Source organism: Drosophila santomea, chromosome 3R, assembly GCF_016746245.2.
Source record: "Drosophila santomea strain STO CAGO 1482 chromosome 3R, Prin_Dsan_1.1, whole genome shotgun sequence".
Taxonomy (NCBI): Eukaryota; Metazoa; Arthropoda; class Insecta; order Diptera; family Drosophilidae; genus Drosophila; species Drosophila santomea.
In genome coordinates this window covers 26861671-26888877 of record NC_053019.2, presented here as the reverse complement: position 1 = coordinate 26888877, position 27207 = coordinate 26861671, and the positions used below count along the sequence as shown (strand labels likewise).

At 43.2% G+C, this 27207-nt stretch overlaps 1 protein-coding gene across 2 annotated transcripts in view; it reads right to left on the bottom strand.

The window, feature by feature from the left end:
* Window positions 1–27077, bottom strand: part of LOC120453010 (protein similar) — a 64673-nt gene extending 37596 nt beyond the window's left edge. The window contains exons 1-7 of one of the 2 annotated variants that reach the window (XM_039637525.1): window positions 26247–27077; window positions 18204–18391; window positions 17915–18144; window positions 17634–17855; window positions 17401–17567; window positions 16940–17046; window positions 2838–2979 (exon numbers count right to left, since the gene is read on the bottom strand). In XM_039637525.1, the coding sequence (XP_039493459.1) occupies window positions 2838–2979; window positions 16940–17046; window positions 17401–17567; window positions 17634–17855; window positions 17915–18144; window positions 18204–18391; window positions 26247–26443 (1253 nt within the window). In that variant the 5' untranslated portion in view covers window positions 26444–27077. Of the gene's footprint in view, window positions 1–2837; window positions 2980–16939; window positions 17047–17400; window positions 17568–17633; window positions 17856–17914; window positions 18145–18203; window positions 18392–21949; window positions 22444–26246 lie in introns of those variants that run through there. The other variant, XM_039637524.1, reaches the window with a different exon arrangement.
* Window positions 27078–27207: the final 130 nt, after the last annotated feature.

The following is a 27207-nucleotide window of genomic DNA, read 5'->3' as shown; positions in this document are numbered from 1 at the left end:
TTATGGCAGGTCGGGCAATCATAATGAAATCCCCTTTTATTGTCCCAAAGTATGCAACACATTTTTGGGCCTCCTGCTCGATGTCCTTAATTTATTGTTTTAATTTTTAGTCGCTCGCCCACAAAATGGCGTCCTGAGCCCAGAAAAACCGGTGAAACTTTGTTGGGGGGAAAGTGTTAAGAACTCGTGTAAATTCCATTAGGCCCAAAAAGTTTCAGGCAACAAGGAAAACGAGGCTGTGATGCCAGCCGAAGGCTCTGTCAAGTGCGATAAATCAGAAAAGGCAGAAGCAAAAGCTTCGGCAAGGAAAAGTGTGAGGGACTTTGGTAATTAAAAGCAACGCGTGGCTGGAATTATGCAAGGACTACGACTACAAGCTATAAAAATGCAAATTTTGCGTCCAGGAAAGTCAACTAATCAATGTTAATTGGATTGGCGTGGGAAATTCGCGAGTACTCGCCGCTTTTCTTGGCTTCGCGAAAATGTAGGAATCTATAAATATGCAGCGGCAATTACGCATCTGAAACAGATTGCACCGCTCCCAAAGATAAGCGACCTTGAGTCAGCTGCCAACTGAGTGACAAGCTCGTTAAGAGAGAGCGGAGCGAAAGAGACGGAAGAACGCTCGATCTGCACTGCGAAAAAGTGTGTGAATCAAAGAATATAGGTGGTAAAAGATTTTCTTTGTTAATAAATATTAGCAACTGGAAAAGAAGTCATTCGAATTTTGGAAACGATTTTTAACCATTTATATAGATTTTGTTTACATAAGTTTAAATAGAAAAGTACTAATCCCACCTTTGATTTATTCATTCATAATACTTTAGTACCCATTGTAGATTGTTATTCAAATGGTGTCTTAAATATTTATTTTTGTTACCGTGTGCCAGTTATCACACGTCTGTTGCGTTATGAGAAACTGCTATCACAGAGTTAATAAATCAAGCCAAGCCCCGAGTCAACCAAAAACCCATATATAATTATATAGTTATAACGTGCATATATAAAGAGTGAGAGAAACCCGAAAGGTAAACAAAGTTCAAAGAGATTCATTTAGTTGGCAGTGTTTCAAAGGCTCACTCGCTCTCTTTTTGCTTGTGTAATATTGTTTTATTCAATTAAGCAAACAACACATACAAAAACTGCAAAAACAAATAGGTCTACAACTCACGAGCAAACCAATATATTTGTTGTCATTCAAATGCACACGAGTGGAATACGGATAGCTACGAAATGTATAGAAATGAGTCGAATAGCTGACACACTAAGCATCGAAGATGCAAAGCTTGAAAGAGTATATTCAACTTTAAATAATATCATTCAGATACTCACACTTTCTATAATATTCTGTGAATGATTCTCATTCACTTCATTCTAAAACCAATCCCCTATTTCTGTGGGACCCACACGCATTGCGTAGTTACACAATCGATTTGTGAGAAGTTTAATCAAGGATTGAACAATTGAATCAACTTGATTGACGCAGTTAAAAGAACAATGAAGACACGAGAGAAATGAATAAAACGAATAAAATAGGGGACACTGAGGGGGAGGCTAATCACATGTTGTGTGAATTAAAAGCAAATTGTCAGCATTCATTTGCACCGCATCACTGCATTCGTCATCAAGTGCGGGCAAGGGGTGAGGCGTTACACAGAGAGAAACTTGTTAAAATTTTAAAATTAATATGGACTTTTACCAGAACTCTATTCTAGATATTTTAAGTAATAAAGTTGCATTTGAACTATTTTTTGTTTCAACTAGAAATAATGTGAAAGTTCCTGTTAAATCCATAAAAAAAATCCCATTGACTACCAAATAAACTCAAGTGTATGAGAAACGACACGAGTCTCTAAACCCACAAAAAAGGTGCACAATTAAAAATGAATTTGTATTTTTGCTAAAACAATTAAACAACACACCCTTTAACAAAAAAAAAAGAGCTAATTTTTCCGTGGATTTTTTTTTGAGGGGCAGGCAAGTGTGAAACTCGAAAAGGAAGAAACGAAACAATGCACAAATATTTGCTCATACACGCTTAAATTAGGTAAATACGAATTGGTGCGGGGTACTTACCAGTCGAGCTGAAAAAAGAATGGGGGGCAACTGTGGGCTTTCGGGGGCAGAGGTGCTTCATCATTAGAGACATTGTTAATTTATTATTCATTGTTGACCCGCACGTGGACTCACGCAACGTCCGTTAAAATAAAATATATATTATATGGAAAACGAAAATGGAAACGCGCAAGTAAAAACGCAAATGGAAAAGGCACGAAACGAAGTTGTTTGCACGAAGAAAATAGAAAATATCGAATGGGGATTATGAATATGGAAATTGAGGGGAAGGAAAATCGATGGCGGGATGCTAATTTGGCACTGTTATCAAATGGAAAATCTGGGCCACTCCACGCTGACAATTCGATAAATGACGGATTAGAAAACCAAATCGTTGCGAATAAAAGAGAGGAAAACTTACATAAAGCGCCCACTGAGGCGCAGAATTCTTTATGCAAATGCCAACAACATACCTACCACCCACCACCACCCACAATTACCCCCCATTCAAGGCTGTTCAAGTATTTAGGATGGGCGGGGGGAAATTGAATTTGGTCGATTAAAAACGGCAGGATTAATACGAAATTCACTTCCTGCTTGGTGGCTTAATTAAAAGATAAAAAACTCGCCGAAAATGTAATGAGCAAATATCCGGCATTGTTCCGCTTCAATAGAAAAAAAAACCCGCCCAATATAATAGCTCAATTCGGTCTCTTTGGGACCCGTTGTTCTACAGTTAGTATATATAGTATATAGATATATTGGAAATCTGACTGACTCACCTTATGACGTAGTTCACGCAAACGACGCTCTGTGGCTTCAGCTTATCGTAGACGATCGTGGCCTGGCTAAGAATCCAGCAGTAGCCACCACATTTTCCCAGGAATCTGTAGCGGGAGGTCTCGCCCTGTCCCTTGCTCAGCACTGAAAGAAATAGATACATATATAAGTAAAGGAATTAGTAGTGGCAAGTGGATGTAATAAATTGGTTGAATGTGGCTCAAGTTCTGGTTTAAGTTCGCCCACTGCTCTTGGCAGCGAAATCATATTACAATCGCCACCGCAAAAACAATAAACAAATCTTCTGCGGTCTGCCGCAAATGCCCCGCCCATTAATTCTGTCATAATCGAGGCGTGGAGCTCTTGAACCAGATACAAACCCGAATCGGTTACATTTTGGCACTTTGCTGGTGTTTTTGAGATATTTTTGGCCTTAAGTAGGAAGTATAATCATGGTTACCAAAAGCCCGCTAGCCTAGCTACACTGTAAAGTATTTGTTCAAGATATCTCAAATACACAATTTGATATATTAATATATATTTTCTAATCCAAATAAAGTGTAATCAACAGTGCCGTATCTCATTAAGTAGACATTTTCGCCCCAGTGTTTTTCTGCTGGTTGGCAAATTGTCAGGTCTCAAATTACGGCGCCAAAAGCGCTGGGGCATAAAAATTAAATAATAGCAACTCGCGCTGCGTGGGGCGTAAAAACGGGGGCGTGGCATAAGGGTCTTAGGCATTTTCCGTGAGCCAAATACGTTGCCAAGTAATTTGGCCCAACGAGGACGCCACATAAACCCGATTTTAATTAAAAGCGCCTTCCCCAGAAAAAAAAAAAAAACAGGAATAAAATAAATATAAAGGACAAACCGCGCACACACGCGTAGGTAGAGCTTTTATCTGTATTTTTGCGACAGCTCCTTGGGCCGAAATCATTTCAATCAAATTTTTATGGACGCCACTGGCAGCGACAAGCACATTAAATAAATGATGAAAATTCATAGGAATTCGGGCAGGGCGATTGAAATTCATGGATGCTTTTGCACCACAAGTCCAGCAATCAGGATTAGCTGAAGTGCACAGCAGGAAGGACACAGGTGCGCAAAACAGGGTCATATCCTGTTTAAGTCGCAGCAATAAAAATAAATTTGCATAAAGAGCACCAAGAACTAATTGAATCGCCAAAGTTTGCAAGTGCCCAGCGAACTTTGCTGCAATTAAGCCAAAGAAATTTGTAATAGAAGAGTGACTTTAAATCCTGGGAAATCAGGACTAAAACGCTCTGTGGTCTGGGTTGAATCTCTGGCTAAACATCCTTCGCCTGACTCTGATTCGTTCTCTTATTTATTCATTCAGTTAATTCGAAATCAGCAGCAGAAAATTAGTTTTTCCTTTTCTTAGCTTTCCTCTGGCTTAGTGGTCCTGTGCTCAACCCAAAAAAAAAAAACAAAAAACAAAAAAAAAATAGAGAAGAAAGTTGCGCGGAAATGGTTGGGGTAATTATGCGGAGTCATTAACGAGACAAGATCTAAGGAGGCCGAGCTCCCAAATTCCGCTGACAGCTCAGTGAGATTGATGCGAGCAGGACATATGTGGCAGTCAGTCCAGTGGAGTCCTTGGCTGGAAGTATGATACACAAAAGTGTCCACCAGAAACATGAGTGTTGCTACTTTCTCAGTACAAGATGTAGCTAAAATGGGTTTTAAAATAATTCCAAAGAGGAAACTTTTTAAATACGCAAAGGCTTTTCTGTATTCAAAAAATGTATAATTCGAATGAGCCACTTGTTCAAATTCCCCAGTTCGAGTGCTAAATATACCTACAACTAAACTGCAAGAAGCTAAACTAAGCAGCACCGCCTTGGAACTCAGACGATTGCCATTTGGCAGTGTTTATGTGGAATTAGCAAAGTGAGCAGACAGCAAAGCAGCAGCAACAGTAGTTGGGAAAAGCAGGAAAAGCGGGAAAAGCAACTGCAGTGGCTGGAAGAGCAGCTGCAGCAGTGAACTTGATTTGCCCTCAGCCAAGGACTTTTCCCGGAGTCCTGCCGGCAGTTTGAGCTTGAGCTTGAGCTTGAGACGGAAAATATTAAAATATCTACGCGCGGCAGCAGCAGAAACAGCAGCAAAGATCATTTATCAGCAATTTTTTAACCAGCATTCCTTGGCTGCCATTTGAAGCCATTGCCATTGCCATTGCTTGCCTTCCACAATTTATGAACACGAATGCAATCCGCTTTTCGCATGGCAATGGCCATGGCCATGGCAGTGGAATTGCCAGGACTCCGGACGGAGTGGGGCAAAATGCGGATGGAAGCTGGCCATTTGTACAAATAATCAAACAGAGAAGTTGGCAATAGGGATAAAACCAGACTCTATTCGAGTCGAATGCAAGACAAACATCAAAACCGCATTCAAGGTTATGTATCAAGCGGGATGAGCACGGAATACGGCGGATTCGAAGGATGCAGGATGTACAGGATGCACAGGATGTGAATGTGGGATTCAGGATGCGCACAATGCATGCTCAGACACGCTCGAGTACACGGGCAAATCCTGGCAGCAACACAACAGTAAATCATCATCAACGCAGCGCACGAACCGAGAGTTGCCAAAGGAGCCAAAGGAGCAGGTGCAGCAGGTCCTTAGTAAGGTGAATCCTTGGCCGGGTCAGTTTCAGGCGTGCACGTCGAGGATTACATCAACGCTAATGCTGTGCCATAATCGGAATATAGTGGACGATTGATAAATGTTAATAAACACCTAGTGACATATGTTTATGTAGTATGCAACCTTATACATAATCATGTATTTTAATATTACAGATTCAAAAGATTTCCAGTGCCCACTTGTTCAGAATGAAGTTCTACACTTTTAAGAGTTCACTGTACCCCATTCGTTTGCTCATCCTGATTGCTGACCAGAGTCCAGAGTCCAGAGGATCCCGAGTTGAGAGCCAGGAATGACGAGGATGGGTCGAAATCACATTGGCACAAGTGGATAAGGAAATAAATGTTTGGCTTTGGCTGCCCAAGGATGTGCGCATAAATCAAGGATTTGTTTGCGGATTGTTTCGACTACAACGCAGGCACAAAGGTAGTTGACTCGGAGCGTCTTAGATTTAGACGTAGCATTGACCTTTTGGCCTTCGCTTAGGGCGGCCACGTGGCGTATGCGTAATCTGTCCTAATTGAATTAAGCCGTGACATAATCCCCAATCCACCAAGCAAGCGGGCTTAAACTCAATATGTGCTGGGAATTTATGCAAATTTCGCTCTCTTTGCCTCTATATATATATCGCTATATATTTTTATATTCAGCTTATTGAAAGAGAGCTGGGGTTTGATTTTCCTGCGTCTTCATAACCCGCCAGTCGTGTGGAAAATTGCATTTTACCACCTTTTCTTTGGCAGCCAAGACAGGACATTACACAGGACGAAGGAAGCAAAAGGCAGGGAGCGCAAATCCCAGTTAGTGGCCAACGACTTGAAAGGGTTTCCGGCGTAATGCAAACTTACTGCCAAGAAATATAGACTTAAAGCTGGCCATTATAAGTTGGAGTTGCCAGCAGTGCCCATAAACGGGGTAATGAATGTACCAGAAACCCCATGTTCACCAAAAGCAGGAAGAATTTGGCTCGAAGACGAAGTGCGCACAGTATAGGCCAAGTTTTGTGGTCGAAGGAAAGAAAACTATTCAAGGATCCTTCGCATGTGTGCAGCTGCTGGCCAAAGAAAAGGACACTCGCTGGATTCTTTGGCACAGAACGCCCGCAGCGAGGAAATCGACAAGTTTGTCGGGTTCAATGGAGCCCATTAAAAACTACTCAAAATGTCAGCGGGAGTTTAGCCACATGGGCGATGCGGTGAGGGACGACCACAAAATGTAACAAATTTGCTTAATTTGCCAAACTTAAATATAGTTTAACTCCATACACACAGCACAGTACAAAATCAAGAAAAGAAAGTAATATTATTTAACGCCTTGAAAAAGTAAATGCTAAATAAGTAAGACATACAAATATACAACATTGAATTGCTAAGAATCTTTTTCTATAAAAAAAGACACTGTTATTTTTTCTGTGTGTCAAGGAAAAGAGACTCAAATAAAAAGCGGGAAAAAAAAGGAGCGGAAAAGCGGGGAAGGCAACAACGGAAGTTGAAGGAAAAAGTAATTGAAAACAAAAATCAAAGAATTTGCATATTTATTTGACGCACAGCCTCAGACTTCGACTTTGGCCACAAGTCAATATTTATTTATGCGTGCGGAAAATTTAAATGACTGAAAAGCTGACGAGGCAGAAGAAAACTAGAGTGCAGCGGGCTATGCGATTTGCAGCACCTCTCTTTGTTTTGCATTAATTAGAATTTAACAAAAATAAATGCTGGGTAATTGAAAACTTTCGCCCTTTTCGCCGGGTATCCTCCCCATTATGCTCATTAATTCCATTCGCGTGGAGAAAATACATATCTCCGCCTCCACGGCGCTCATTTAATTAACTCAATTTGAGCGGAAGGAAAGACATCATCAAGACATCCAGAGGGAGAAACTGGGATTGGTAACTGCCTCCAGCCGCCAGGTGCTCTGAATTTGGTAACCAGTATTATTTGGGAGGGAAACCCCGTTTTTCCCATTTTCCCTAAGACTGTTCAAACAATTAAGTGCTGATGGCTGGTAATTTTTTCCCAGTTTTCGCGCAGAGGAGCAGCTGCAACTTTATTAAGCAAAATTTAATGGCGGTTGCCGTGCGCACACCCCCCTAACTATTTTTCCCCACTCGAATCCTGTCGTTTTTCATTAGCGCCGCCAACTGACTTGCAACAATTGTTGCACAAACAACAAGCTCACGAAACTTTGGCTGCAATATTTTCCGCAGGCGAACCTTCCGTTCTTTTTTGCCGCTTCATGTTGAGCAATTAGTTTGACTGGACTTTTCCGGACTCGCTGCTGCTGTGTCCATTTGCCAAACGTCTAATTGGACTTGGTAAAGATTTCTACAGAGATTTGGGGCAAGTTTTTTCATTTGCCGGCACTCCTACTCTCAGCATTATACTTTCTTTTTTCCTGGCTAATAATTCAGAGGAGAATGCTGGCTGGCAAAGCCCCCTATTCTTTCTCTACTTAATTTTGTTTGGCTTTATTAATAATTTCGGGAGAGAAAGGGCTTTCATTCATAATGGAATTACTTTCGCCATCGGTCAGGCAACCAATCAATATGAAAGAAGGGTCCCAAATCCTTTCAAACAGTATTTGCTCAATGAACAGTGCTGGGAGTTTAGCTCGACTTTTGGACAACCTATTTTCGTAATACCTTTACTGTGATATTTAGGTATCCTTATAAATGTGTACAAATATCGAGAAAGCTGCAAAGTATGCAGTACCCTTGAGGTAAAGTGCTGAGGCCCATAAAAAACTCGCGGTTAGAACACAACATTTTATGATGCATCCAAATGCCAGCGAAAGAAAGAGACCGCACGATGCACAGAGAAAGAGACAGAGCAGACGAGTGTTGCTTAAATGTCAATCTATCTGTCTGACTGTCAATTTCAGCAATTGCAGCGGCGACGCCGGCAGAGGCTAAATGCGTTGAAGGAAAATTTCATTTGCAGATATCGTGCTGTCATTTAATAAACGAAATGTGAGACGAAAGAGACGGCAGAATAGGGCAGAAAGAGACGGACAAACGGACGGACAAACGCAGCGATGCAGTAACAGATATTGGCAACACTTTTCCCACAGACATTGAAAAGAGAGAGAAAGAAGGGGAGTGGAAAATGGCAAGAGAAAGGGAAAGAGTACACACACATGTAAAGGAAGTGCGGCAGACTGGAGAAAAAACCAAATGCTGAGCGACAGGCGGCGAAAAGGGGGTTGAGAAGGGGTCTGGATTGAACGGGAAGGAAATTTCTCAGCGGGACATCGCGTAGGTGAATGCACCCATTGTATAAAACCAGCGCAAGGCAGACAAGTTTCACAGATATGCGGGCACACTTAGAGAAACAAGTGGTATATCAGATAGTAGAGCTCTAAATAGATTGACATATACCGTACTCAACTGAGAACTGAGTGTGAGCGTGACAAATTTGAGCGTTCAATTTATGCGCTGTATTAAATTAAAAAATTGTTTTCACAGTGTACTTGTGCATTTCAGATTGGTTTGCTATGTGTGCGTTCGCGGGTGAGTTTTGTGTAAATCCCGTTCGTCGCCAACTAAATGCCAATTTCAGAAAATGACGCGGAAAAAAGAAAGGCACACAGTGTAGCTGACACGCAATGCATAATACAGCGGGGGGATGGGATCTGGAAAGGTGGACTCAAGGCGCGGAGGAGCATGACCAAAACCTGAGGCGGCATCCCTCATCCCGATTCCGCCCCCGCCATAAATAATTGACAATGACAGAGCGCGCCAAAAGACCAGCGCCAGGAACAACAAATTTAAAATCATTCTCGTGTCGAGCGACAGGCCAGAAATCAACAAGGGGCACCAGCAATCTGTCAAATATTTCCACCTTCAAAAGTCAAAACTCCCTACGAAAATAGAGCTCTACTTTTCACTTCAGCAGGGGGAAATATAATGTGGAAAAATATTGACACACAGTAATGAGGGCAAATTAGAAGGCAAACAAATCCAAACAGCTTATACGTAAAGTAGAGCGTCTTAAATAATAAAAAAAAGTCCATCTATATAAAATATAATGTTAAATATAAATAAGGTTTCATTGTGGTCACAAATACTTGCCGTCTTCATCCTCAAAGATTCCCAGTAAATCAGGAAATAAAATTGATATTGATGGAAACAAACGAGGACTTGGCCATAATTTCAACATGCTGACCTGTCAACGCTGCGAATGGCCGATGGCAAAGGGCCAAGAACAGTGTTCAACACTTCATTAGAGCCATCATGGAGTGGAGAAGGCCCAGGCCAGGACTCTAGCAGGGAATCCTTCGCCAAGGACCGCAAATATTTTGCCAGTTTACACGACTTATTTAGCAGCAGCGGATCAAAGGGGGTTCTCCAAAGTCACAAGCGCCTTTTGATTGATTGAGCAGAGCCCCGGGGAAGAGAAACGCAGACGGAGCCCAAAAGCCCAAGTCAAAAGGTTTTTTGTTAAGCAAATTGCGGCTGGCATTGTGAAAGGTTGCTTGAGCAGTTTGGGCCAAAGGCCTGACATTTTGTTTTCGATTGTGGGGGGATTTGTTAGGGGATTTGCAGAGGCAGCGAATGAGGAGGGACAATTGGCAGCCACACCGCGGTCAGGAGGTTGTATATATTAGAAACAGTAACCCTTAAAAAAATGTTGATTTACTATTCAAATGGGTCTTAAGTAACTCTTCTTAAGTTTCTCGAAGATCCCACTCTGCCACAGCGCAAAAGTGTTGCATACTTTCAGGCTCATCACTTCTTCATCGATAAGAATTTTGCATGCAATTGCTGCGCTGTCTTTCTTGCTGCTTTTCCCGCTTGCCTAAGCACATTTATTCGTTTTGTCTGACAACCTTTCGGAAAATGAAGGCCGTGGGGGCTGGGGAGGAAAATTGGGAACGACTATCATCAGCACCCACACAAGAAAACCTCAATGCAACTAAAAAACGAAAAGGAAAATTGGCAAAAGGAAAATCTCCGCCCGGCAGCCAAAAACATAAAACTTTGCACATTCATTGGGTTCGCTACTTTTTCCTTTACATTTTTTGTTTTTTTTTTTTGTTTTCAGTTCAGTCCTTTGCTGCTGCGACAATTTTGCAGCAGTGGGAAAATTGTGCGCTTTCTTAATTTAATGAAAATTTTCCACTTGGTCGATTGACATTTTGTGTTCTTTGTCGTTTTACTTTTACCTCCCGTCCGCGAAATTCGTGGGTGTTGCAAGCAAAGTTTCCTCTGAGGTTTCGCAAATAAACACACAAATTTACTTAGCTTTTTTGGGATGGGGAATACGAGGAAAACGAGGAAAATGGGCGGGAAATGGCGAAAAGTCGCTGCACACTCTGCGGCGGCTGGCGCGCAACTTTTATCATTTTGCCTTTGTTTGGAGCGTGTAATCAAATGCATATTTGCATGCCACCCACCTCCGCAAAACCCTTAAGCTTTGCCTTCGCCTTTTGTATAATTTTCTGCAAGACTTGCGAAAAACTTGCAAAGGCGGCGAAACTTTGCCCACCCACGCCAGCGCACAAAAGTATGCAACCCAAAGCCACCGATAAAGAGGACATACAGTGCACAATGTCCTGAAGGTTACATGCATTGATCACTATGAACAGTGAAAACATATTTCATTTATATTTATATCTATAGAATCGATAGATTAATAATACTCTTAAAAATATACAAAGCGAGCAATTAGAGCGAACAAACATCAATATTTTCAATGGTAAGTTTGCAAGATCTGTAATAAGAAGTTTAGTGTACATTAAAACGGAAAATCATTTTGAGCAGTGCACGGCCAAAGGGGAAAGATCAAGGGTGGGCGGGCTGCCAAAGCGATTGAAGCGACTATAAACTCAATTAGCCAGCCCTCCGACGCCGAATGGCGGCCATAAAAGCGCTGAAGGAATCGAAATGAACTTGGCCAAATGTCATTAGCGCGGGCGGGCGGGAGGCGTGGCAGGCACATTAAATGTTATTAACGCATTCGCTTTTGTTGCACCAGCAGCAGTTCGATGGAATAGTTATCTAATTTGATATGCCGGCTGAATGGAGGGAGCCAAGATATAAATGCGTGGGGCTTGCTGCCATGCAATTGTTGCCTGAATTGTTCGGGAAAAAGGGGAAGGAAAATCCCCAGCATTGTAACGTGACAATGGACGCCAACACGTAGCGGAAAATTCTGCAAAAGGATGTGCGACTTTAAGGCGTGAGTTCCCGCAGCTAAGCTGCAAAACTGCCTGAAGGTAGGAAAAGTGCATTTACTGCTTTTACAGCATTTACATTCATCATCATAAGTCACTGCCCGGACACAAATGAAATGAAATATTTGCAGAGGTGCCAGGATGGTCCAGGATATTTTTCGGTGAATGGGTGTGGGCGGCATCCCCAAATAGAGCCATTCAGCTAAGCCAGCAACACAACACAAAGTGCATCCGCCGGGAATTGGGATCGGGCAGAGCAGGAGCTCTCACTTCTCCCCCGCAAACTAATGGCATCCTCCGCAGGACTCACAGGACTCCGCAGGACTTCGCAGGAGTAGCTGAATGCAGCGCGGCACTCACGTAGAGGAGCTGCAGCTCCGGCATATTTAATAAACTCTCGCAAATTAAGCGGCGCCGGATGGAGGATGCCATAAATCAACAGGTAAGAGGAGCGTGCGTCCACCTGGGAACCTAGGAATGGTGGAGGCAACTCCACCATCGCGGTTCATTAACATTAGCCGAGCGCGGATTTTCGAGGCACAAAGGGCCAAGGACCCCGGCAGATAATTTGGCCAATGCAAACCTTAACCAGCACCATTTAACCTTTGTTTGTATATAAATAAACTATTGGTTTTAGGTATCGTTAGATTGTGCTTCATTATTTGCCAAAAATTAATTATGGAATGAATGCACATATTTCTCAGAAATATTTTCAAGTCTAAGATTACACTCAAAGTCTTAAAGTCTTTTCATTTCGATCAGAATTCAACGTGAAAACCTTAAGCCTATGTAATGAAGAGATGATGGACTTGCGAGCTGAGCGGTGAGCCACCTGTTGGCAAATTGATGGACACAAAGAGGGAAAAGTTGAGCTGGAAAAGTAATTTAGTTGGCAGCTCGCACAGGAAGCAGCCAGTTCCTGTTGCAGCCAAGTCAGTCAGCCACATCCGGCGCAACTTTAAGCCGCATTTCCGCTCATGCAATTTTAATTTGTCAAATGCAAGCGACGCGTCGAGGACGTGGAGGACGCTAAAATTAACTGGAAAATTTTACAATCCTGGCGAGGCGAGGCGGGTGGAGGCGACGCAGGATTACAGAGCAGGACATGGCAGCAGGAGTCGCTGAAGTCGCTGGGAGTTGTAGCTGCCGAAATGAGGATGCCGACGAGCCACTCGAATTGGACCATTAGTTTCGACGGCATTAGTTTGGCGCTTTCATGGCCCAGACGATGCAGACGAATAAATAAGAGACGAGCAGCGGGACGCGGACGAAGGCGGAGATGGGAATAGATGTGGATTACCCCGAAGTGGGGTAGTAGGAGGTAGTTCCGTGGTTCCCCCCGCCCAGGGGCAAGTGGACCGAGGCGGACCAGCGAGGATCCCCTGGCGAAATTATGCATGTAATAAAATGCGGCTGCCTCGACGGCAGCTGCAACAACCCGTGCCCAGCCACGCCCATGCGCCCAAACGCCCACTTACGCCGCGAGCCAAATTTAAGTGCATTAACATAAAGCGGTTGAGCAACAGTGGGCTAGCCTCTCTTGAAATACATCAAATGCATATATTTAAAAGCCTTCGCAGGGCACTAAACTGAACTGCAAACGTGTTTAAAAGTATGCAACAATTTTGAATTCGCCGCTTCATTCTGATGCATCGTGATGGAACACCTCTCCCAGCCCACTGTGCATGTTAGCCCCAAACAAGATAAATAAACTTTTGTGTGAAACCGTTTTGGAGAAGGCCATGGCTTCCCCTCCCCACGCGAAAAAGGGGGGAATTTGGGCGGCTCTGATGAGTGCAACGACTTGGCAGCAGTGGTAAGCGTCAGCATCATCGACACTTTTGGCAGGAAGCATTCGCGGGGCTCAGACTCAGTATAGTTTATACGAGTATCGCACCGACGACTACGGGACATGGCCAGGAAGCTCGTCTGGCTGGGAGTCTCCGGAGTGTGTGAGACATTAACAGACTCGTAAACTGGCAGTTGCTTGTTATGTTGATTACACAACTCGTGCGAGGGAGGCGTGGGAGCAAATGAAACTGAGTTGAAGTTCCCCAGCCAAACTTGCACTTGAAATCCACGCATGCAAGTCTGAATATAGAAATTGCCTAACTTTAATACATTAAATTCTTATTTGGTCGATTTATAGACACCTTGGACTAATGCAATTACTTTTAAAAAGATTAAATAAGTGTTATAAAGAGTAACTACCCTATTCTTTATCAAACAGCTATCTTTTTGCAGTGGCCAGCCCTGCTGTCGTTTTAGTTTATGGCGGTCGTGTGGAGCGCTTTAAAGTCACCTCGCGTAGGCCATTGCCGAAAAGTATGCAACACTTGGTGCCACGCCCCCCCGCTTGGTACGTGCCTGGCCAGGATCATCCGCCCTTTTAGCCCACAACACAACTGTCAGCTGCCCCACGGAAGAGCTAGAAAGGAAACAGAACTAAAAGAGGAAACTTAAACAGAAACAAACAGCGGGAAGCTGGATGCTGGAAACTGGCTTGTGGCAAGAGTTGAAAGTTGAACGTCTGGCAAATGCCGCGGCAATGCCCCCAGAATGCAGTGCCAGTGGAAAATGCATTTTCCGAGGGGGAACTTTTCACACGCAGCACCAAATCTGCCAAAGCCACTTTTCGGTATTGTTTTTTGTTGCTTTCCAAAATTTATTGCAACACTCGCTGGCGGAGCTCCTATACTTCACAACCACCTCCATTCTCCATTCTCGATTCTCCATCTGCATCTCCATCTCCACCTCCATCTTCATCCCAAAAAATCCAAAGCGATGCTGGCTTTATCTCTTCGCTGTCTGTCTGTCAGAGGATATTTATCTGGCACGTTAAGTTTACTTTTGCCCCCTTTCGATCCACTGCCACTTTCCTCGAACATTTTCCTCGCTTTCCACCCGCTCGTTTCATAATTTTTCGCCTCGCGGCCAAATTGTCGTCTTTATTTGCAGCATGGAAATGCTCTAGCGCAATTTCCCATTTCCATTCCACCACACACACAAACACACACGCATCCGAATGGCAAACGCTGCCCGATGCGAGATTTTCCCGCATGACATTTGCGATTTTCCGCACATTTTGTACTTTATTGAACTGTTTGTCACATGACGTTTAGTATTTTGCGAGCTGCGCCAGCTGCAGGCAAAGAACCCACATGCACAGCACGAAAAAGGGAGAAGTCGGCTAGGATTGGGAGAAGTACTGCTCCAACTTAAATTTGTATGAAACTAAGGGAGCCTAAAAGTAACGAAGGCTCTAGATACTTTTATAAAGGTGTCCAAGAGTATGCAACAGTTATTTGACTTTTATTTGCCGATTGATAAGTAAGTGCTTTTCATAGCACTCTCCACTGTACCACCTTCTATCATCATCATTCTCATCGAATTTTCAGGGAGTAAAATGGGAGGAGATAAATGGAGCTTTTAAGGAAGAACCAGCAGCTGACCCCCTTATTACAAAGCCATGTAAACTTGATGAAAATCAAATGGAAATAAAAACGGACAGCACTCATAAACAATAATATTGCAGGCGAGCGTTCCAAAAGGAAACTTTTTGGAAAAGCGAGAAGTAAAAGGAAACTTCAGCAGAGCGGCGAAAGCAACTTAATAAAAACAAAAATGTATGAAATACTTTTACGACTTTCGAAGACATTTTTACAACTTGCTGGCGAGTTTTGCTAACGATATGCGAGATGCGAGATGCACACAGAACTCGGCATCGGCAGCTGCATCCCAGGACTCGAGCGTCCTGGTCAAATGGATACGTCGCGTCATAAAACCGAAAGTCATTTCGCGCAGAACGTGTCTACCCGAAAACCAGGAGCGTGAGAAGTGGGAGCAGCGGGCAAATGTCCGGCCAAGAAGCCAAAGTCATCGCAGCCAATAATAATTCCAATTGTAGTGCAGTGACAATTTTCTGTTCCATGGCTGCAAGGATGCGCTCTTGCGCTTTTGGGCACTTTTGGGTACATTGTACCCCGAACAATGGTCAGCAGAAGACTTTTTATTGCCCGACGTTGGCATTTTAAGTGCAGCCAGCCAAGGAGCCGCATCGGAGCACCATCGGCAGTGGCAACATTATTTGGCCAATGTAGACGACATGACGCGGCCATTAAGAGCAACAAATAAGCAAACAATAACAAGAAGCCGCGCCCGATGAGCTGGGGAGAAATTAAGAAAAATGCTTACAGAAACACTTCCTCCTCACACTCTGCCATCGAAGTAGTAGGACTTCGCTGCACGGCGAGAAATAACAGCTCACTTCTTAGTAACTAACTCCCATCTCTGGCATGACATTCAAAAATTACAAGGAATTAACAGAGAACTACAACCAATATATCACTATTAGCCAATAGTTAAGTGCCAGTGGCATAATTCTTAGCAAACATATATAAATTCTATTTTATTGAGAAAAGTAAAGTTGTTCCCTATAGTCAGACCCATTTATCTATCGATCTGTTTGGATGTTCCGACGTGATAACGATACTTTGGCTTATGAAAATTGATTGCAAATGAGCCGAGGGCTTTGGCAAGTCCTCCATTTCTAAGCAAGATGGGTAGGAATGACTCTCTGGTGGCATTGCTGATAGTGAAGCAATAAGGCGTAGCTGAATTATACAGATTTACTAGCTCAGGCATGCGATATGAAATGCCGAGTAGACAAACCAAAGCTACGCGAAAACATAATTGAATCAGCAGAAAACTCGTTGAAATGAAGAGGTAGCGATATGAAATGGCAGATAGTGATAGATACAGAGATTTCAGTTGTCTCGCTGCCTGACCAATTCGCTTAGTTTCGCAAAAGCTAATTAGCAACTAAAGTGAAATTAAAGCAGAGCCAAGTCAAGCCAACGACTAATGGTCTTTGTGTTGCAAAAAAAGAAAGTGAAGAGGGAAAGGGGATGGTCTCGAACAAGAGGAAGGTGCTACAACTAATTAAATGCAATAAGCTATGGCAACTGCTGGACGTGAACAGGAACTGCTGGGGATTCCAGGAGTCAGGATACGGAGGATACGGAGCACAGGACAGGTGGGTAACGCAGCCGGACGAGTGACAACTTTGTTTTGATGTGCCGGACTCTTCCGGCATCCTTCCTGTCCTCCGTTTTCCTTTCTCCGTCCCCCGTCCAGCGCCAGCAACCAACTAACGACGAACGCGTTTTAATTTGCACATTAAAGTAATTAGTTTAGCATTAGTTAGCTGTAGTTTGTTTTAATGAGTCGCAAGTTTTGAGAGTTGGACGATGCCACTTACCGCTCTTGAAGGTGGCCATCAGGCGTTCGGAATCCGCTCCATGCTGGCACAAAAACAAAGAGGTGTCAAGTAGATCCTTGGGCGAATATCCCAACAAGTCTTGCATCCTGAAATAACAAGAGAAAACAAATAAGAAATAAGTTTACCATCCTCTAGACGGGATCCCATTTCATGTTGTTCTAGGCTGCTTTCTATTTTTAGGTAATCTATCTATTAATTTGTGTTCATTACTTATATAAGTGCTTAATTGCCACAACAATTGATAATTTATCGCCAGAGATCGATTTCTCATAGGAATAAGTTTGCCAATAGCAAAAAGCAAATAACTTATTGAGGAAATGACAGCTAAGTGCCGCTTATGGCACAGCAATTATTCAATCATTCAAAATTGTAGTTCTAAGCAACCTAAGCAGCTGTGTTTTTGAAATGGGTTTGCGCCTTGAAGTCGGTGTGTATCTCACTTGTCATCCACATAGGTGAAACTCATATCCAGAGAGTGTTTGGTTAGGAAGGTGCTGGTTCCCAAAGGAATCTCAATGTTTGACGGATGCGGAATGGGTCGGCCAATGGCCATCAGCAGGCGCTCGCCCTTGGCATTGACCACCAAGTGACCGGTGATGTGAATGACCTGAAAACCCAAAGAATGCCATGATTAATATGCGTAATGGAGTCTTTAATGGAGTCACTATTTCACCTTATACGAAGCGCTCTTGATGTTGATGCTGCGTCCACGGCTGGTCAAGGTGCACTTCAAGCGCACAAACAGATCCCGGTGATGGGTGCTCACGCCAGAGTCCTTCTGCGGTTCATCCTTGACCTTCTGCGCAATCTCACGCTTCAGGCTGAGAGCCTCCTTGATCTCGGCGTGATCGCACTGGTGCGAGTACTCCCAGATCTGTTGGCCAAGTGTGTCAATCTGTGGAAGGTTAACAGCAAATTAGAATGATTTTCATTGAAGTCGTTGAAAACACTCACCTTGGTGATGCCCAGATGCTCGACTACGTTTTCGGACACGTAGGTGATGTCTCCCTCGTGAGAGAGGACCAGTAGGAATCCATCCATGGTCTGCTTAAGGAGCTCTCTGGCCTCAGCGCCGTTGAGCCAATCCTCACTGCCCACTTCTAGCTTGGGCTTGATCTCCTGCTGATCCTCTAGAGCTTCAATGTCCTGTTTAATGGCATCATTGCAGTCGCGCAAGCTGGGCACTGAAATAACTAATATATTAAAAGGTGTTTACAAAGAATAAAGTTTAAGAGAAACTTACCGAACTGCAGCATCTCGCGAATCTTGAGGAAAGCGATAGTGATCCTCATCACGGAGGCCTTGTCCAGTTGATTGACATCGTCGGTTTTCAATGGCAAAGCCGCAGAGAGTTCCATGAAAATCTCCGTCTCCTTGGAGCGACGACATCTAGCCGCATCGCGAGACTTTTCCTTGCGCTTCTCATTGTTCCTGCAAAGATCGATTGCATGGAAAATTAGCATAAGCTCAAAACGATCACGTACGCCACTGATTGCTGGAGAAAGGGGGGGATCTAGAACGGCGGAGGCTGCCTGAAATATGCGTGCATTTGCATTGCTGCACTTTTATGCCCGTTTGATTGCTTGTGATTCAATTCACGCTGGTGGCCACCAGAGCTCGCAATTTTTCAATTAGGCAAAACGCTTGTAATTTTCGCATTTGTTGCCAGGCCAAGCGAAAAATAATAGGTGATCGACACGGCGCCAAAATTCTTGGCAGCTATTTCTAGCCAACTCTTTTCGACAGCGAAAATAAATGAGGATAAAGATCAAAGCAGAAGGTATTCGAGATACTACTGCAAAGCTATAAATTATAAATTCTAACCAATATTTAGTACAAACTATACAGCATTATATCTCCAAAGACTCTCAAAGTCGCAGCAAATGAAAGTATTCTTCTTTTCGGCGATGCTGATAAGGCATTTCTTTGCCTTCCTTATCTACAGACTCTTGAAAAACATTCTGAATAAATCCAATACTCATAGGTATCGTCGAGGGGATCCTGACCTACAGAGGTGCCCCCTTGGGACAGCTGTGCATTCCGAGCTGGCAGTAGAGCCATGGGGCTTAGATACTTTATAACGTATGTTTTTGGGATTCCGAGAATAGCCGGCAGTCACACGTTCCACTGATAAAAACTAACTAAGTTGCCTTGGCACCAATTTCTTGGTGTTGGAATATTTCGTCTTTTGGAATATTTCGCCAGGGGATTGACAAAACACCGATGATTTGGCAATTGGCGACTCTGTGGAGTTAGTTGTCTTCGCTGGGTGAGTAAGCCCCATTTAAACCCTCGGTTTCGACTCGTCCACATTGGCGACGTGTTTAAATCGGCAACCGAGCAGTCAAATCGATCATACAAACTTAGAGAACAGAGCACTGACCCCACACACACACTATCTGTATATTGCGGGAAATTCTAAGAAAAGACAGATTGCCCGCCTCCCGCGGGACTGCGGAAAAACTATAGCTATAGCAAAGATTGCCAAGAAAATCTCGTGAGCAGCCGCATGCAGCAACATAACTCGTGGATTCTTAATATTTTATTTATTATCGAAATAGTGGGCGAACTTGTATAATCCAAGGGTGACACCCATTTCAGCACGTACATTTCTTTCCTTGGCCTTTTGGAAAAATTTGCCAACGTTGCTTTATTGATTCGCTGGGATGAAAGAAAAAACCTGCCCACGTCAGGTGTTTCAGTGGTGAAAATCTGCTTGGCAACAGCGCGAAAATATTTAACTTTTTTGTTAACAAGTTAACTTAAGTACCGCCTGTCAACGAAGGAGTCCATGTGATGAAAAGTCCATCATATCTGCCGACAAAGGCCCAGTAAAAAATGATCTATTCGTCAGTCTGGCAGCAGTCTAATAAAAGCTTAAGTATCTATTAAAAAGAGGTATTCCCGTTTCCATAACTGCAAGTAATACCACTTAAAAAAATCGAAGCTACTTTGTAGTGGAAAATAATCTTCTATTATGACATCTTTGAATATGAGATAACAGCCCCACTAATCGATGGATTGTAAACAGAGGAAATCTTAAAGTAAACAATGCAAAACTTGACTCTGCACTCGGAAAGACTTTATTTTATAAAAGGAGTATTCTATTCTGAGCTCCCAGATAAAACTTTTCAAATAAATCAAAATAAATATAACAGAAGCCAGTGGAGATAAGGGGGATTTTCATTGTCAATCAAGCGACTGAACTAATTGATGGAAACCAGGCAAAAGCTTGAAGCGAAACTCTAATGGCTGCACAGATAATTATTATATAGTATTATTTTACTTTGCTATCACAATGCACACTAGTATAGGCGTAGACTCGTGGATCTCTATATATTATATGTGCATTAATAAACACAAATCCGATAGTCGGTAGCCCGCAGTCCATAGAAAGCGTCAGAGAGTGACTTTGAATTGCATGCTAATGGCCTGCTTAAATGGAGTGATATTAGCGGGGCTTGGCGGGGGAGGTATGCACATACATATATATATATATATATATTCAATCGGGCAATTGTCTGATCATTAGAACATAAGCAAGTACAGCCTGTTAAATATTCAGCCTGTGCCAGCAGAATTGCCTTGTTATTGCCTCTGGTGCGCCTGTTGTTGCTACTAAGTATTTCCGCTCCAAAGCCGCTCGAAGCACTGGCAAAAAATAAGCTACACTATTAGAACAATAATTTCCAAAAACATGATCAAAATTAACCTTTCGAGACAAACCGTAGATGGATCTACTGCAATATGTGATGAATGCAATTCCAACTTTTCTTTATGTCACTCAACTCTTCCATTATTACACATGCAGCAATCTTAAGATACCAAATATGGTACTTTGAGTATCAAATGCGTTTGTACATTTAAGAAGCACGATCCCAGCACGTGGCTGTCTAAGTCCAAGCTGATCCCCCAAATACCTTGGGATACTGACCTGCTGCTGTTTGAGTTTGAATTGCGAACATTGCGAAATGTTGGCCCAAGTTGGCTCCCCAAGTACCAAGTGATATCTCCGGGCGAGATATCAGCGAAAACACATAAAATACGACTCGAGGTGCTAATGCCAAGTTCATGGGGCAGTAAATCGAGGCATCAACGGGTCAGGGCTGTTTGCCGTCTTCTTTGGGGCAGCATTAAGTGGGTGGAGTACTGTTGGCAACGCGTTCTGCAATTGCGTCAGTTTTTTGGTTTCGGCTCATTAGCATGGAGATGGGCCAGCCAAATTTGGCTTAAACGTGTGCAAAACGTAAATAAACGCAAAGCCGACGACCATTCCAAACACATTTGCTTGCTGTGCACGTTGCATGCAAAGTTTTTGTGGAGGAGAAATCCAGGGAAAGGGGCTCTAATCTGCGTCAATCCCTAGATAATCGTTCATCAAAACAACGGATTTTGGAACCCACAGGAGAACCCTATACGATAACTGCTATGACGATAGGTACTTGGGAAATACCCAGCATAAAGTCGTCGGTGGCAGATAACAATTACACAACAGCGCAATTGACAAACAATTTTCTAGTTTCAAGTTTCATTAACTATATGGCCGCCATTAAACATTTCTGCAAAACAATCGATGAGAGAGGGAAAGTCTTTTCCAGCCAGCAATCTTATTAAGGGCACTTCTCACTTCTCTTGGGAATAACCCAGCGAACCTTGACTCATACGACACCTCTCTCGCACCATATCTCCGTCCCCCTCGCCCTATCTCCGGCTGCGTATCTAAATATTATTATAAAAGCGATTCGCAAATAAGCATAGATAGGTGCACCGCCGTTTGCTTTCGGCTTGGCTTTTACAATGGGACACAGCCACTTTTTTAAGAGTTCAGAGCTGAGCTCTTTCAGGTGCTTTTGAGAGAACGTAGTTCATTAGTGGCATTTTGGTTTCCATTTGTTTACTCAAATGACCTCTTCAATGTTATGTAACAACCAATATTACAGAATCAGCCAAAACAACAATTGGACCAACAATCGTTTCTTTCGCACTCACATGAAGTCCTCGATGTCGACGAACTGAGAGAACTGACAAGGTTGGGTGTTGGTGGGGGCGTAGCCATAGCAGTAGGCGTAACTCCAGGGGCGGCTCTCGCGACAGGGCGTGGCCACGTTCAGGAGGGATCCCCTCTGGTGGTAGAAGGCGTCCTGGGGCTGCTGCTGGTGGTACGGATGATACCTTTGCATCCCAGCAGCGCCCATATTCCGCCCAAGCATGGCGCCCACATAGGGTTGCGTTCTGGGCGCAGGAGGGGCATTGTAGAATGAGCCGTTGCCAAAGTTCACGGAAGGCTCATTAATGGGCATTCGCCCGTAAACAGAGCCATTGCTCAGCTGTTGCCGCTGTTGCGGCTGTTGCGAATGCTGCTGCTTTGGATCGCACTCGTAGAATATAGAACCGGGGATCACATCTTCGCCGTAGAAGGAACTGTCGCCGGGACACGAGAAATCGCAGCTCTCGTAGGAATTAAACATTGATTGCGCCGTTTGTTTCGCTGGAATCCGGCTAAGCCCATCGATGATGAACACACACACGCGTGCGATAAGAACTGATAGTGTTTTGATTTGGCCACAACTCCACTGCTTCGAATATTTTGGTAGAACACGACGTACGGGAGTTCGAGCGCCAAATGAGCGAAAGGTTCCATAGCCTCAAAGTCGTCATATTTATACCTGGGCAGCAGACCGACCCGAAAAAATCGCAAAAGAGCGGGAGAACCGACGTTAACGTCAGATTCCGTGTGCTATCAGACAAGTTTGCCTATCCGGACAAGTGCGCTCCGGCCTTAGTGATAAGATAAAGTCCGGTCCGCCCGCCTCGTAAAAACATTCAGCTGGCAGGGAGCCAGCGCTTCGCTTCTGCCCAACGGGGCGATAACGGCGAACCAACTGAGTGGCGGATTCAAATTAGAGCCATATAAATTATGTCAGTGCGCCCCACTTCAGCCGATAATTGATCCGCACACTATAGTCTACTTTGCAGCGCTGGCGGAAAATTTCAGCATGTCCAGGACTCATTTCCCGCCCATTTCCCTGGCTCACATGCTGCCGTGCACGGCACTGTCATGTTATAATTTTAGAAACTGCACCGAGAAAAGTTTTCTCGTAAATCAATACCAAACTAGATGTGGTATTTGAAATTTTGAAGTATCTAATGCAAAACTGATCAACGAATTTTTGAAATATTTAGAAAATAACCTCAATTTCCAGAAATTAAAAACCAATAAGAATAAATATGGGCATTGATATTTTCTCACTCTGCAAGAAAAACCGCTTAGATGACTAAATACTTTCAGACTTATCCACGATTTCCCTAGCCGGCCGATAAGAACTATAGCATAAGATTTAAATATTTGGATTAGTTTGGCAAACAGCACGGAAAGTGAAACGAGATAAGGAAAGCTAGTTCTCCAACCCAGCGAAACGTAATCAAATCGCAATGTAATCAGCTCGTTGAGAAGGCGAAGAAACAGGCAGGGTCAACTGAAATCAGTGTGATAACCCCATGTTTACCTTTTTATGCTACACACGTCTATCATGGAACTATTTGGTTGCTAAAAAGAATTTCATCTCAAGAGCAGTAAGAACAGTCATCGGCATTGTAAGCTTCCGCTTTTACTTGGTGATCCAAGTATCCGTCCTTGAGACCAGGAACTATCCTCTCATCTTGGTAGTAAAATGTAATCCAAAGGAATAGCCATTTGCAACAGCTGATCGTAAAGATCTTATCCATAACCAAGAAAGAACTTGCTTCGTTCTTCTCAACGCAATTAATTCCCCACATTCCCTACAGCAAAAAGTGACTTCCAAACAGGTTCCGCGATAATCACAATCCGAAATTTTTGCTCAGTTCACGAAACTTGTGAGGCATTCTCAGCTGAATCCAATTTATCGCCTTAAATATAAATCTGAACTTTCCCTGCCAGCAATTGCGGCATCATAACTTACACCGCATGCGATGCATATAGAGCTCACACACAACTGAACAACCGAAAAAGATTCGGAAGCTGCGTTACCTTCACTCTGTCTCCCTCGCTCTGCCTATATCCGTCTCTCTCGCTGCAACAAGCTTAATTCCATACAGAGAAACAAAAATTGGTACGCAAATATAGTGAATTTGAAGGGTTTCAAAGACTAGTAAATCTCTTGGCCAGAGAAGAGAGCGACTGAACTTCCGATTTTATGGTTTGAAATATGATTAGGCATTATTTCTTGCAGTGTGCCAGTGGCAAAACAAAAGTGTGTGCATGGAAGGCAAGAGGAAAACCAACAATAACTCCACGGGCCTAATACAATACCCACCATCTTTCTCTTTCCCCCCAATATACATAGTATCCCCATAACACCCCCCGCGGGCGTTTCCATCCTCCCCGGATCGTCACATTTTTAGTTCGATTGCGCAAAAAGTAGGTCGTCGTGGCCAGACGAAAAACAACAATAACAACAACAATACCAACAACAGGGCATATCATTTAAATATTTTACAATACACACATGCTTGTGTGTGTGGAATGTGTGTAAGCGTGTTTTACTTTTTTATGCGTTTCTCTGCGTTGCTATTGAAATTTATTTATTGCTCGCTTGTTTTTAAGTTTATTCATTAGCTTCTTGGCGCAGGTCTAAAAGCGCACAAAAATAATTTAACGAGAAAAATAAACATACAAAATCTTGATTCAGATTCTTGCCTCCCTCCATGTCAACTTGTAATAATTCACTTTTATTGAGGTCACACCGTAGCTGCAGTTACGATCTGTTCAAGTTCGGAGTGCTGCAATCGAGAGCGTCGATCGACGCGACGGACAATCGAAAAAATCGATAAGTGTTCAGGGAAATGCAATAAAAGTGATTTTAGGACAATATAAGTTTATTTGCCAAGCTTTCTCCAACGGTGGTCAATTCAATTTCACATTACCAACGACCACGGTCAATTGTTTTCATGTATCGGCACTGCAAAATATGTATATTGGAACCAGTTTGAGACAAATGGGAAAACGCGAATAGTCGGTTAGTGGGTCTAATCGAAGCTAGAGCGCATTTTGAAAATGGTTATAGAACCGCTTTTCGGCTTTTCCACACTTATTTTACTTCAGTTTTATGGTAGTCACGTAGGCCCAAGCGAAACTTTGTATCAAACCCATGTAAATGGCTCGAGTGAAACATAAACTTGTCGCTTTATGGGATTATAAAATAAATAAATTTAAGTTTTCTGAGGGGCGTGATCCAAAAACGAAAACAAAACAAAGCCAACAAAGCGAAGCACGAGGAAAAAACGGGTTGATCTTGTGGAGCAGAGGGGCACGCATAATCGAACACAACAGGTTTTCCTCGTTGTTTTGGATTTTCGTCTCACTTAAAAATAACCCACAGTGCGTAAGGAAAGAAGAGAACAATGCACTCGTCTAAAAATAAATCGCAGCCACTGGGGGCTTGGCCTTATGAGGCATATCCTTGAGGACATACCTTCTCAGGACAGCAACAAGTGCTTGCCCCCGATAGCGGACACTGTTCGCCTATTGCATACCCCTCGATATCATATTCCACCGCGGAAACCAGCCAATGCATATGCAAACTGAACGGTTTCGGTTCGTCTCGACTTTTGTCTTTGAAAGCCTGAAGGTCGTGGGTCTCGGCCGTTGGATTCGCCGTCGCCATCGATCGTATAATAATTGCCGCGAATGCAAAAATTAGTTGAACGCGTGATTAATGATTGGCTTTCCATTATATTCAAGTCCCTCTTTCGTCAATTATTGACGCCCATTCAGGGAAGTTCACAAATTCAAGCCAAGCTGGAATTCGTATTCATTAGAAAAATGAAATTCGCGCCCTTAGGGTTTAAGCACTTTTATTGTGGCTTTTGAATCAGGAAGTAAGGTTGACTCAACTATGAGATACAAAAGAAAATCAATCCATGGGGTTGGTATAAAAGGTTACTAGAATGAATAACAATAGGAAATTGCAAGAAGAAAGTTATCGATATGTTGCATATAAGAGGAAATTGAGATATTGTAGGAAAAGCTAGCGTTTGGGGTTCCCAATTGACTGTGGGTTCCATTCCTATAGCAAATTTCTGATTCCAGAGCGCAAAAATAAACGAAATACCGCATACGCACTGGGAAACTGAGAAGAAACCCGAGAAGCGACGTTTGGCAACGAATATCGCGACGAAGAGCGGGCGAAAAAGAAAGCAGCCGCTTATGCAATGGGCAAACAAGCGATCTAGGCAGATCGAATCGGGGGATGGGATTATAGATCAGGGCATCCGGGTTACCATGTACACAGTCCATGTGACTCACCTTCGTTTCTCCTTTGGTTTGCCGCTGGCGGTGAGATTGGATTTTTGGGCGCCAGGAGCTGGGGAGCCAACGGACGAAGATGGTGGGGAGGCCGAAAACGAGGAGGATGAGGAGGAGGAGGAGGAGTTGGTGGCCACCGATTGGGATTGCTTCTGTTTCTCGGCCGCCGCTTCGATTGTGTCAATTAACGAAACCATTGTGTCTCTGGATGTCAAAGTGCGGCAGCATTCAAGTGATCTGCCGATGTGGAGGTTCCTGTTTTTCTTATCGCGAGTTTTTCCAGCACTTTTTGAGACTCTTCGTTGTTGTTTTGTATTATTTATCGCTGTTACTTTCGGTATTTTCCTACGTATGAAAACTATCTGTGCGCTTGTATTGGTCGCTGCGTTTGTATTGTTGTCACTACGCACACACACACTGGCACACACAATAACTCTGTTTTCCTGTTAAACCTTTATTATTTAATCACTTTTTACACCGTTTGCAACTCGATTAATTCTGTGTATATATGCTTATTTGTGATCCACGAAAAAACAAAACACAAGGTTATATTATTATTTCACTGTTGCTGCTGTTGTTGTTGTTGTTGTTGTTGTTAGTCTCTCTGGTTGTAGTCTCAACTGGCCAATTGCACTTTGGTTTATTCGATAATTCGGGTATTTGTGTTATTGCACCTTGAAGTTCTGCACCGACTTAATGTTGAATTCGCGTTTAAGCATCTCACAAACGCGATTTATCTGCAATATATGCATTTTACACTGCGCCTACAGCATTTTTACTTTCCACACGAAATCTTAATACGCTTTTATTTTTCCGTTTTCTTTGCTTGCTTCTTCGTAAACAGTGTGCCAGCAGGGTGGAAAAATACCGCCAGCCAGCTGCTAGCGCCTTCAGAATATACCAGAAATACGAAACAAATGGAAATAACGGCCTATTGGGTACAGTGAATACCGCTAAACAA